The following is a 14,243-nucleotide window of genomic DNA, read 5'->3' on the forward strand; positions in this document are numbered from 1 at the left end:
ACTCGAATCAGCAGCGAAAGCACTGGGCTCAGCTTGACAAATAAACAAAACACAGAAATGCTCATGCACACAAACTGCAGAGCTCTACATATATTTTCAAAATGACAGTTAGTATAACCTTATGAGAGTAAACACAGGGACTTTTGAAGCACTGAAAATGGAACATTACTCATAGACTTTGATCACATTTTCCAATTTTAATTTCATCATTCCTTTCAGTCTTGCTCTCCAGTCCTGGAGTGTTCCTGTAGCTCAACTGGTAGATCATGGCACAAGCAATGCCAAGGTCATGGTTTCAAACCCTGGGAATGCATGAACTAATAAAAATGAAAACATTCAAAGCACTGTAAGTCACTTTGGATAAAAGCATCAGCCAAATGCATAAAATCTCAAAGCTCTCACCAGTAGCTGTTTTTGGTCTTCTTCGGCATGCGTGTGAGAGGTGGATCTAGGCAGCCCAGGTGGTAGTGAAGTTTACAGGTATCACACAACAGTAAAAGGTGCTGGTCTTGGTTTTTCTTACATATTCCACAGCTGCACAGAACATAAAACCATTTTTATTTACAGCATTCAACCTTAAACAATGCTTTGTAAGACATTATAAGGCAAGATATCTTAGACATTTCTCTGACTTTCAATGCAAAATATTTACAAGTACTATAGGTCAATGATGCCACCTACCATGGGAACATTTCAATGTTTAAAAACTAAATTAGAATACCACTGCACAGGTGTAGTGACTGATGGTTGGCACCTGTTGATATCCTATATATCTTAGACTAGGGCTGCAAGCTGACCTGTAGAGTACAGCTGGGAGGTTGGATGACTTTCCAGGTGATCCTCCCTCTTTCTTGTTTGGCTTTCTCTCTTTGGGAGCCTTCAGGACTGAAGGAGAGTTCAATTTCTACAAATAAAGACAGCACTGAAATTCAACCACACTTCAAACAGACACAAACTATTTAAAGAGCAAACAAACAAGCATAATATTAAACTAGATCTTCTGAAAATTGTTTTCCTGTGCAAAAGCCGCTGCCAAGATGATGGGTTGCTGCATATTTAATGGTTTCTAGCATGTTGCTATGTGGCTGTGTGATGGATCTGCTATCAGAATTACCCAGAAAATCACAACAAAATTGTCCGTAGCCATAAAACAAGGGACAGAATGAGGTGGTCAATGATAGTCTCTTTTATTAGGACTCGCTAAAGCAAGAATAAGGATTAAGTCCAACATCTCCATTGGTGAGAAGGAAACAATAATGAAAAAGTACAAATTTCAGCAAAAAATGGCATTCAGGTTAGATGCAAGAGAGAAAAACAATATTTCAAAAGTATTCCAAGTTTCAAAAGTTGCATTTGCTTAAGCCTCTTAAAATTTTCAGAGGACAACTCACAGCAATCATGATCAGGACTAGACACTTCAAACTAACTAACAAAAAGACTACCTAAACAAGACACATGCTGAATTTAAAGGAGGTGGCCAGCACCATAAACATACAGAAGGGGGTATGACAAAACACATAATTACACAAACACTAACAACACATGTCCTGGAACAAACATCATCAGAGCCATGGATATAATTTTAGTTCATGCAAAAGGCATTCTGTTAGACAAAATCACATTTATTCAACATTTCAACTTTTCCAATGTCCTCTAGAAATTCACAGTTGGTATTTTCCATCCACCCCTTAGATTTCCTATAAAACATTTCCATTTCCTGTTTGCAACTCTTTGCTGCTGGACCAGTTCATCTTGAAATACCCACCACAGGTACCAAACATTTTAATCAAAGAAATGATAACAGATCTAGAGCCTGTTTTAAAGTTATATTTTAGTCAAATCGAATTGTAGTATTTTAATCAAATTATTTTAGTAACATCTTAGTCAAAAAGGAATTTTAACTGGTTTTAAATTATATTTTTCTTCAAGTCAGCTAACTAAGCCTGTGCACTAACTCAGTATAATGGCAAATAAAGATGGTAAACCAAACCAGTGTTGCAGTGTCCTTTCATGTATTTATGTCCAAATATAAAGTCAAGAAATCCTGTGCGGCCTAAATCATGGCTGTCACAGGCTGCTAGAGTGTTCTGGTGAATACCTTTTTGTCCCCCAAAAAAAATGGCAGACAATGGCATACAGTGATGTGTTTGGAAAACCTGTTTGAAAACCGCCAATGATTATTTTTACAATTCCATTGTTGTCACTACTGGTACAGAAAAAAAAAAAAAAAAAAAACATTAAAGCTTTGAGAAAACTTTAATATCAAAGTTAATGTCTGTTTTTTTCCTATGATACAAGAGGAATCCTCTGCACTTAACCTTCCCAATATTTAATTACGGATTTTTTCCAAGTTGTCCATCACATGTACAAATATGAGACTTCATCATAGCTAAGATGCATGCAAAGAACTGCTACCACTCAAATAATGAAAACTCTGTTAAATTAAGAGACCAGACATTTTTGCCTAAGAAGGTCACTTAAAATTACTGCAAGTACACTGAAAAAAAAAATCGAATTTCAATATAGATATCACTTTTATATATGTATACATTGGATATAAAAAGTCTACACATCCCTGTTAAAACAGCAGGTTTTTGTGATGTAAAAAATTAAATACATCCCTGAACTAATACTTAGTTGAAGGACCCTTTGATTTTATTACAGCACTCAGTCTGTTTGGATATTAGCTTGGCACATCTTGACTTGGGAATATTTTCCCACTCTTCTTTGCAAAAATGTTCCAGATCTGTCAAATTGCGAGGGCATCTCCTGTGTACAGCCCTTTTCAGGTACCCTCACAGATTCTCTATAGGATTCAGGTCTGGGCTCTGGCTGGGCCATTCCAAAACATTAATCTTTTTTTTTGCTGAAGCCATTCTTTTGTTTATTTGGATGTGTGCTTTGGATCATTGTCATGCTGACAGGTGAACGATCTCTTAATTTTCAGCTTTCTTGCAGATGCCAGAAGTTTCTGTGCCAAAACTGACTGGTACTTGGAGCTATTCCTGATTCCCTCCACCTTCACTAAAGCCCCAGTTCCAGCTGAAGAAAAGCAGCCCCAAAGCATGATGATGCCACCACCATGCTTCACCATGGGTATGGTGTTCTTTTGCTTATGTGCTGTGCACCAAACATACCTTTTACAATTTTGGGCAAAAAGTTCAATCTTGGTCTCATCAGATCATAACACATTTTTCCACATGGTTTTGGGAGACTGGATGTAGGATTTTACCGGGCTTGGATGTTTTCTTTTGTCAGAAAAGGCTTGGTCTTGCCACCCTGCCCCATAGCCCAGACAGATGAAGAATACGGGAGATAGTTGTCACATGTAGGGAGCAACCAGTACTTGCCAGAAAGAGCTGCAGCTCCTTTAATGTTTCTGCAGGCCTCTTGACAGCCTCCCTGACCAGTTTTCTCTTTGTCTTCTCATTTTGGAGGAACGTTCTGTTCTTGATAATGTCACTGTTGTGCCATACTTACTCCACTTGTTGATGACTGTCTTTCACTGTGTTCCATGGTATATTTAATGCCTTGGAATTTGTTTTGTAGCCCTCACATGAGCGATACCTTTCAACAATGAGATCCTGTTGATGCTTTGTAAGCTCTTTGTGGCCCATGGCTCTTGTAGTAACATGCAACCAAGATGATGTAAGAAAAATCCTATAAGAACAGCTGAGATTTATTTGGAGTTAATCAGAGTCACATCAGGTGAAGACAGGTGCGTACTATTTCACGAGCTTGATGATTGGCTGATTCTGAACACAGCCACATACCCAATTATAAAAGGGTGTGCACCCTTATGCAGTTAAGTTATTCTAAGTTTTTTTTTAATTAATTTTTTCTCTCTAAAATGTGTCACTTTGGTTTTCAGTGGCATTGCATAGGTTGTAATTTTTACATTAAAGGTGCAAAAAGTCTGATACGATTTATCTTTGTTTCATTTTTTACATAAAAAAAAACCTGCTGTTTTAACAGGGGTGTGTAGACTTTTTATATCCACTGTATGTGTGTGTGTGTGTATATATTATATATATATATATATATATATATATATATACACACACACACAGTTGTGCTCAAAATTTTGCATACCTTGGCAGAAATTTTGAAATTTTGGCATTGATTTTGAAAATATGACTGATCATGCAAAAAAACTGTCTTTTATTTTAGGATAGTGATCATATGAAGCCATTTATTATCACATAGTTGTTTGGCTCCTTTTCAAATAATAATGGTAACAGAAATCACCCAAATGCCCCTGATCAAAAGTTTACATACCCTTGAAACAACCACACCATCTTTTTCCAGAGCAGCCTGTATTTCTCCTGAGGTTACCTGTGGGTTTTTCTTTGTATCCCGAACAATTCTTCTGGCAAATCTTTCTTTGGTCTACCTGACCTCGGCTTGGTATCAAGAGATCCCTGAATTTTCCACTTCTTAAGTGATTGAACAGTACTGACTGGCATTTTCAAGGCTTTGGATATCTTTTTATATCCTTTTCCATCTTTATAAATTTCCATTACCATGTTACGCAGATCTTTTGACAATTCTTTTCTGCTCCCCATGGCTCAGTATCTAGCCTGCTCAGTGCATCCACGTGAGAGCTAACAAACTCATTGACTATTTATACACAGACACTAATTGCAATTTAAAAAGCCGCAGGTGTGGGAAATTAACCTTTAATTGCCATTTCAACCAATGTGTGTCACCTTGTGTGTCTGTAACAAGGCCAAACATTCAAGGGTATGTAAACTTTTGATCAGGGCCATATGGGTGATTTCTGTTACCATTATGATTTGAAAAGGAGCCAAACAACTATGTGATAATAAATGGCTTCATATGATCACTATCCTTAAATAAAAGTCCGTTTTTTTTTTTGTTTTTTTTTTTCACGATCAGTCAAATTTTCAAAATCAATGCCAAAATATCACAATTTCTGCCAGGGTATGCAAACTTTTGAGCACAAATGTATATAAATGTAATAAAAAGAGTTCAGTTAATAAATTGTCTAAATAACTAGTAAAGAGCCTTGGATGGGGTTCGGACAGAAGGCAGTGTTCGGGGAAAGAAAAAAAATAGAGCTTCTATACTTTCTGTCTATACATCTGTGTTGCATCTTTTCTGTCTGGGTTCATTAGAAAAATAAACTAGCAGAAACCGGTGGCACAGCAACACAGAATGACTTCTCTCTAGAGCCCCTCTAACCTGAGCGTGCTCAGTTCAATGTGCCCCTGGTAATGGTCCCTCTCCACTGCACCACAGGGATTAGAGCAGGCCAGAGGAGAGCCGAGTGAGGAGATGCCAGACTCCAGACCCCACAAACTCAGGAGGACTGTCTAATTTACACAATTTCACTGGCATTATCTATTTGGAGAAGGTGTTTGCCTAAGAACAAACAAAAAAGAGAAAAGTGTCTCACAAACAGCTTAACAGGCGGCTGGCCATCTGCTGAGGGAGCCAGACAGACTTTGCTGTCTTGCAGAGACTGTGGAGATTCCAATGGTACCCTGGGAGAGGTCATATATTTGACAAAATTTGCAAAAGAAAGGCTTTGCCTGGGGAGCCCATAATGACGTACTGTTTTCCACACATGAAGGTGGCCATATTAAATATTTGATTTAAAACAACTTGAGCTGATATTTATAAAAAAAACAAGCTGTTTCTGAAGCTCAAGTGTGTAATTTTTATTTATTTTTTATGCTAAAATACTTTCTCCTGTCCCATCTTAATTTGCAGAGTCAATTAAAAGTACGCCATTTAGGTTGATTCTCACGAAAAGTCTAAGCACTGTAGTACAATCACATCATTGATCTTCTTGTTTTAGAATCCCAACTGGCCCAACAAAGCAACACTGGCACAACCAACAGCATAGTGTTTGGGTTGGAACTATCTGTTTGCTTGACCAATGGAAGAACTGTTTTTCTTTTTAATGGTCATCAGTTTAGCAAATTCTGTTTGGTGAAGCTAATGGCACATAAATTACATGTTTCACCATTTAACAAGATGAAAGCTTAATAAAATATTAGCATTTGGTGCAAATAGGCCTAAACATTTTGAGAAGGTGAAACGATTCATGCACTACCAAAGATTTTTATTGTTCCATCCCTCTACCCTGTTTCAAAGTGCTCTGCTGAGTTCTTCCTCACCCTGTGTGGCACGAGAGACAGGAGTCTCTCTTGAGAACATCAATAATTTGAGGGTTACGTGCAGACACCAATGACTGATAGGGAATGAAAATGTAGTAGATAGATTATACAAAGGAGCGGGGCGCCTTGACTGATGTTGCTACTTAAGTAGCGCATGTTTTCTAATTATGTGATTTATGACCATCATTGCAGATTCACTGGCTCTCTCTTTTCCAGACCACTCTGCTCTCCTTGCCTCCACGCTCCATTATTGCCGCATTTATCTGCCGAGAGGACATTTTAAGAGAACCTTTTAATTAACCATCTTACACACTCTCTAAGCCGGGTAACCGGTTATTCGGTACAAATTAAGTTTTACACAAATGCACATGGGTGCATACAAATGGAGCTTTCTAAATGTTTTGTTACTGTATCAAAAGCAGCAAAAACATGTGAGATAACAATGTGAGCTATAGTTCTGATCATTGCATAGTTTTAGGTTTGCAAAGAGAAGTGTGGAGTCCGTCGAAGGGATAATTCACCCTCTATGCTTCCACTCATTTATGACGGAATCACAAAGACAAAAAGAGCAACAATGCACATTTAAGGGGTCAGTCCATCCAAATATAAAAATACTGTCATCATTTACTTAACCACATGTTGTTCCAAACCCATATGACTAAGCAGAATGTTAGCTTTAGTCACCATTAACATTCACTGCATCTTTTTCTATAACATGAAGTGACTGAAGTATGAAATCTTATGTGTTTCACAGACATGAAGAGTGAGTGAATGATGACAGACTTTTCAGTTTTGGGTGAATTCTCTCTTTAAGATGTCCCATCTTCATTCAGGATAGGTATCTCATCAAATTCCAGTGACAACCTTACTCTGTAACTCTGCTGCAAGCATATGTGTGTGTGGCCTTGCAGCCTGTCAGAGGGTGGATTTTCTTTTTACTGCTACATTAATTCACATCTCCACATATGCATGCATAATCTGCATAAAACTGAGCAACATTTAGCTCTAACAAAAAGACTTTGACAAACTTTTATGTGTTGAAATATTTTAACACCAGTATCCTTACAATTCTTTACACGGTTGCTGTTACCTATGTCATTTCTGTTTCGGAGCATATCCTGCTAAACGGCATTCTAAGTACAGACTGTTATTTAAACAAAAAGAGAGATCTACAGAACATTTCAGACCTTCACATTTTCGCACTTATTAAGTGACCGTCACCCATGGCGACGCACCTTGGTGATGTGGTTGCCATAGTGAGCAGGGGAGAGGTTGGCGGCTTTTAGCTACAGTCAGGGCTGAGTGCATGCCCAATGACAGGTCAATCAGTTAGCGCAAATGAAAGAATTTCGCAAACAGGAGGCCCATTACAGCGAAGAGAATTACCTCGACGCTGTCTACCCTGTGGGGTGCTGCCTACAATCTAGATTTCTTTCAATCACAGCTCATTACCCAGGTGCAAAAAATCCAGGGAGATTTTTGCTCCCTTTAAAGTCTCAGTTAAAGAGGATTCTGCTAACAATAAACTCCAACTGCTAGATTCACATGACAGTCTCTGAGTACTGAAAGTGTAAAAAAACTGTAAAAGATGTCCATTACACCAAAAATTGTGACTCAAATTGCTTAAAAGTTTAATAATTTAGAAGTTAAAAAGCTGTCATGCACAGTAGACTGGAGTGCACAATACTATATGTGCTTAAATTTATATAATTTATATAATCTACATTTCACCAAAGGTGATTTACCTTGAATTTTCTTTTTTTTTTTTTTAACATCACTTGTCAGTTGTTTTATGTCAACCATGGTCTTCACTGACACTTTTGTTGACTTGGTAAACAAATACACTACATTACTAAATTAAACACACACACACACACACACACACTCTTTATATTAGGGGCAAAATTGTTTGGTGTGGTGTAAATGACTAGGTCGTGATTATTGAAAAAAATCATTTAAATCATATATATAATATATATAAATATTAGAGCCGTCAATATATTAAATATATAAAAAATGTCAATATATTAAAAAAAATAATTACAAGATGTGCTGATTAATCAATCAAATTAATCAATTAATTTGCAATTAATCATATATAATCACATACATCAACATTTGACAAAAACATGAAGGTGAAAATTCCTTATTATGGTCTGGGGGCATGATTAATTGTTATAATTTTTACTTTTTTTTAACATCACACTGAATTGTATTTTAACATGTTAAGTATAGATAGATAGATAGTTAAAAAATACATTTTAAAACAAAAACATTTTAACATGTACATATTTAAATAATTAAAATAGTTTATGACTAACAAAACATTACTTTGAAACTAAGTATAAAGTAAATATGCTTATGATTATATATTTTTAATTTTGTTGTAATGTATCATATACTATTATTAATCACAATTAATTGTGATTAATCATAGAAAATGGTCCGATTTATTTGTTAAAACATATTTATTGATTCACATCCCTAATATTTAATCTATATAATGCATTTCTCAAATTACTTTCGGTGAGCAGCTTGTTTTCTTTGGATCTCTTGCTATTCATTCATGGAAGATTGACGCAACTACCACTCTTTTTCAAATTATAATGTAGCTATACACCAACACTCACAATGCAAAGCTACTGTACTTCCCTAATCCACCATTTAATCATTTATTGAAACTAATTCAGAATTATTAAGAAAAGATCATGGTTATATCACAACCATGAGCACATTCAGCTATGACTGCCAACGTTCACACTTATTCAGTATTCAGCAACATTGTGGTTTTCCAAAAGCGTGATCAATGCCAGCAGTAGTCCCATGTAATAAGGTACGTGCCACCATCTACCATCTATCTAAGGAAGTGGTTTGAATCAGAGGTTGTTTCTTGGAGGGCTCTAAGCTCATTGGAGTTTTGATAGATGAGGCATACAGATGGATCAAGGATAGGATGGGGCAGAGAGATGGGAATAAAGATGGACAGGGGAGAGAGGGATGAGGCGGATGAAGGTAAGCCGTACCTGTCCAAGGATCCCTCCCATCATGCTCCATATGGCTTGGCCCTCGGTCCTCAGACGGCCATTGACATTCTGCAGGTCCTCCAGAGACTCACACAGCTGTGGCAGATAAAACCGCAGCAAGGCGGGAGATAAGATAAGACAAGGACAAGTTGGGCAGCTCCATCTATTACCACACACACACACACACACACACAAGTACAAGCACATAGGCACAAACAAACCTATAATTATTTGAATGGTCAATGCACTTACATACTGCGAACAAAAAACATGTTGATTTTGGGTGAACGATGTACAACACACGAAAATAATAAGAATAATAAGAATAAACATTTTCATAGTTTTAGTAATAGCTATATTTCAAGTCTTTGAAGTTACACAATGGAGATTGTTTGAAGGACAGACCTAAATTTAAGTGTTCAGTTATTAATGGAAAATAATGACATTTGCCACAGTTCTCTCATGAGAGTTTCAGAGAAGTAGTGTGATTAAAAATTGTTCTTTCGTAAATTAATTAATTGCTTCAGTTCACAAAACTGGTCTGAATGACTCATTTATGAATCAGACAGATCAGGTTTTGAGTTCCATTCACTCACAGCTGTTAACAGGTCACTTGCTTCTGTATGTCTTCAGAAGACTTGGAATATAATGTACAAATTGTATGGATCACTTTTACGGTGTTTGTAAACTTGGAGCTTGACAGCCCCAGCCCTCATTCTCTTTCATTATTTGGAAAAGAGTGGCCAGGATATTCTCAAAATTTCTGTGGAAGAAAGAAAGCCATACAGGTTTGGAACAACATAAGGGTGAATAAATAATGACAGAATATTACATGACTGGGTGAACTATTCCTTTAAAAGATCCAGAGCCCAATCAAACCATGAAATACATTAAGATGACATTACACTTCTTGCGTCTACATTTCTCTCACATGCACACACACACAACGGTGGCATTTCGCCATGCAGGGGCCACTCTCAGCTCCAGTCAGTAGATAATCGTCAGGCAGGCGTTTGATAAAGATGATGATGAGAGGAAACAGTGGAGAGGTGAAGTTACTACGGGTGTGTGAGACGAAACTACAGAGAGCTGCCTCTTATCTCTGCTGTCTCTGAAGATGGAGCTTCTACGTGGAGAGCTAACATTTAAAACTGGCTCCTCTCCACAAACACTCCAGATTAATACTTCGGGCTCAGAGGGGTCTAACACATTAAATATTTATCTTGTTTCATATTATTAATCTAACTGATTTCACAAATATTTGATTAATGACAGGGTTTAAATACATATGTGTAATATATAATTAAAAACATTTATGGACTTAAGTTTTATTGCAAATGTGTTGGAGGATTCTAAGGGCCTTTTCACTTTATAGCTTTTGGTGCAGACATGAGTTCATGTGAAGGCAGGGATTGTTTGGTCTGTGTGAAAGCTGTTTTCCAAACTCAGGTGTGTACCAAGGAACCGCACATGCTTGGGAGTCACTTTGAGTACATCTTATGTGGATTCTAAAATGGTTCACAACTGGTATGAAAGCAATCTGGCTTAATTTTCCCAAATAAACCACTATTGATGACTTTTAATTTATATGTGGTTGTATAATGTTGCATTTCTTGGATTTCCATACCTTTTGACCAATTACAGTAAGTTATTTGTGATGGATAAGGATTTTTTTTAAATTTATTTTTTTAAATAATTTAACAGACTAGCCTCCCAAAAAACAATGTCTAGCCAATTTAATATTTTAGAGCGGAGCATAACTATAAAAAAAATAATATCCACTATATTCATTTACTAGGGCTGTCGATTTAACATGTTAGTTTAGTGCTAATAATTATACAAAAAATAGCATAATAAAACCACTCACTTGGGAGGAAGCACAACAGATGGGTGAAGCACAACAGAATACAGGATTCTTTAGACGTGATTTTAAAAGTTTCTACTATTTTTAACTTGACACAACATCCTAAAAATGTACCGTTTATGATACCAGTGAGACCATACTCCAAATGCATCCGTATGAAGTACACACATGTAAACAGACCAACAATTAAAAATAGCGCAGAGGGAACGCAAGAACGACTACGGTGAAAACTGGACACATTAACGAAACTCAATGCAAAAAAGATTACTGTCAACTGTAGGCTTGTTCAATGAAAAGAGAATATAACAAAAAATACTCAGAGTTCATAAGCTATTTTTTGTACTGTCAATCAATGCTTTATCTGCCACAATAATGCAATTTATTTCAAACTGAATTTCAATCCGTATTATATATTTATTATAGGCCCTAAACACCGATCAGCCACAACATTAAAACCACCTGTCTAATATCATGTAGGTCCCCCTCGTACCACCAAAAAAGCTCTGACCTGTCACGGCATGGACTCCACAAGACCTCTGAAGGTGTCCTGTATTATCTGGCACCAAGACATTAGCAGCAGACCCTTTAAGTCCTGTAAGTTGCGAGGTGGAGCCTCCATGGATCAGACTTGTTGGTCCAGCACATCCCATAGATGCTCAATCGGATTGAGATCTGAGGAATTTGGAGGCCAAGTCAACACCTTGAACTCTTTGTCATGTTCCTCAAACCATTCCTGAACTACTTTTTGTGTGGCAGGGCTCATTATCCTGCTGAAAGAGGCCACTGCCATCAGGGAATACCGTTGCCATGAAGGGGTGTACGTGGTCTGCAACAATCTTTAGGTAGGTGGCACGTGTCAAATAAGGACCCAAGGTTTCCCAGCAGAACATTGCCCAGAGCATCACACTGCCTCCGCCGGCCTGGCTTCTTCCCCTTGTGCATCCTGCTGCCATCTCTTCCCCAAGTAAACGACACACACACACACACCCGGCCATCCACATGATCTAAAAGAAAACATGATAAATCAGACCAGACCACCTTCTTCCATTGCTCCATGGTCCAGTTCTGATGCTCATGTGCCCATTATAGGTGCTTTCGATGGTGGGCTGGGGTCAGCATGGGCACTCTGACTGGTCTGTGGCTATGCAGCGAGCTGTGATGCACTGTGTGTTCTGACACCTTTCTATCATAACCAGCATTAAGTTTTTCAGCAATTTGTGCTTCAGTAACTCTTCTGTGGGACTGGACCAGACGGGCTAGCCTTCGCTCCCCATGCGCATCAATGAGCCTTGGGCGCCCATAACCCTGTCGCCGGTTCACTGGTTGTCCTTCCTTGGACCACTTTTTGTAGGTACTAACCACTGCATACCGGGAACAACTCACAAGACCTGCAGTTTTGGAGACCCAGTCATCTAGCCATCACAATTGTACTCTTGTCAGAGTCACTCAGATCCTTGCGCTTGCCCATTTTTGCTTCCAACACATAAAATTCAAGAACTGACTGTTCACTTGCTGCCTAATATATCTCACCCCTTGACAGGTGCCATTGTAACGAGATAATAAATGTTACTCACTTCACCTGTCATGTGTAATGTTGTGCTTGATCAGTGTATATTATATTGATTATTATGCATTATTATGCTTTTTATGAATTATCTTTATTTGGGGGCCTTTCTCAGCAAATAATGATGTCAAATTAAAATCGATTGACAGCCCTATAATTTACATAACTTTTCCAGGCCTGAAAATCACATTTTAAAAATTCCCTGATATGTTCAGGTTTCTCATGACCATGAGAACACTGATACCTGCGTGTCTCCATACATTTTCCGTTCAGCAAACAGCTTGCATTTCTTGCAATGCATCCATGGCACATACAGTTGTGCTCAAAAGTTTGCATACCTTTGGAGAACTGGTAATATATGTACCGTTTTTAAAGAAAACATGAGTGAGCAGGCAAAACACATTTCTTTTATTTCTTATGGGATTCATATTCAACTGTAAGTTATAACAGAATGGCACAATCATAAAACAAAACATGGCAACAAAGAAAAAAATGAAATGACCCCTGTTCAAAAGTCTGCATACCCTTAGTTCTTAATACTGTGTATTGCCCCCTTTAGCATCAATGACAGCGAGCAGTCTTCAATAGTTGTCAATAAGGCCCCAAATTCTTGCAGGTGGTGCCCATTCGTCTTGGCAAAATGCCTCCAGGTCATGCAAAGTCTTTGGTCATCTTGCATGAACCGCACGTTTGAGATCTCCCCAGTGTGGCTCGATGATATTAAGGTCAGGAGACTGTGATGGCCACTCCAGAACCTTCACCTTTTTCTGCTCTTACCACTGGAGGGTCAACTTGGCCTTGTGCTTAGGGTCATTGTCTTGCTGGAAAGTCCAAGAGCGTCCCATGCGCAGCTTTCGTGCAGAAGAATGCAAATTGTCTGCCAGTATTTTCTGATAACATGCTGCATTCATCTTGCCATCAATTTTCACAAGATTCCCCGTGCCTATAGAGCTCACACACCCCCAAAACATCAGTGAGTCACCACCATGCTTCACAGTGGGGATGGTATTCTTTTCACTATAGGCCTTGTTGACCCCTCTCCAAACATAGCGCTTATGGTTGTGACCATAAAGCTCTATTTTGGTCTCGTCACTCCAAATTACAGTGTGCCAGAAGCTGTGAGGCGTGTCAAGGTATTGGCGGGCATATTGTAACCGGGCTTTTTTGTGGCATTGGTGCAGTAAAGGCTTCTTTCTGGCAACTCGACCATGCAGCTCATTTTTGTTCAAGTATCGTCGTATTGTGCTCCTTGAAACAACTACACCGTCTTTTTCCAGAGCAGCCTATATTTCTCCTGAGGATACCTGTGGGTTTTTCTTTGTACCATATGATCACTATCCTTAAATAAAAGACAGTTTTTTTGCATGATCAGTCATATTTTCAAAATCAATGCCAAAATTTCACAATTTCTGCCAGGGTATGCAAACTTTTGAGCACAACTGTACACTTAAGTCCTGTTCTATGCCTATTACATATTTACGCTTTGGCAATTAGACCGAAGGTGCAAAAACATGAATAAAAAGGGAAGCAAACTGCACTTTTTATTTTTTGAGGCAGCAGTCATGGTTGTACGCGCATTAATAGCGCAAACATGCCACAGCAATACGCACCAATTCAGGGAGAAGGGATGCAATCAAGCTCAGGTT

General features: G+C 38.1%; 1 protein-coding gene across 2 annotated transcripts in view; it reads right to left on the minus strand.

The window, feature by feature from the left end:
* LOC127420929 (PHD finger protein 14-like) overlaps window positions 1–14,243 on the minus strand; it is a 164,150-nt gene that overhangs the window by 78,089 nt on the left and 71,818 nt on the right. For both annotated transcript variants that reach the window (XM_051663569.1, XM_051663570.1), the window contains exons 11-13: window positions 9,170–9,265; window positions 798–904; window positions 403–534 (exon numbers count right to left, since the gene is read on the minus strand). In XM_051663569.1, coding sequence (XP_051519529.1) covers window positions 403–534; window positions 798–904; window positions 9,170–9,265 — 335 coding nt within the window. The remainder of the gene's footprint in view (window positions 1–402; window positions 535–797; window positions 905–9,169; window positions 9,266–14,243) is intronic.

Source organism: Myxocyprinus asiaticus, chromosome 30, assembly GCF_019703515.2.
Source record: "Myxocyprinus asiaticus isolate MX2 ecotype Aquarium Trade chromosome 30, UBuf_Myxa_2, whole genome shotgun sequence".
Classification (NCBI taxonomy): Eukaryota; Metazoa; Chordata; class Actinopteri; order Cypriniformes; family Catostomidae; genus Myxocyprinus; species Myxocyprinus asiaticus.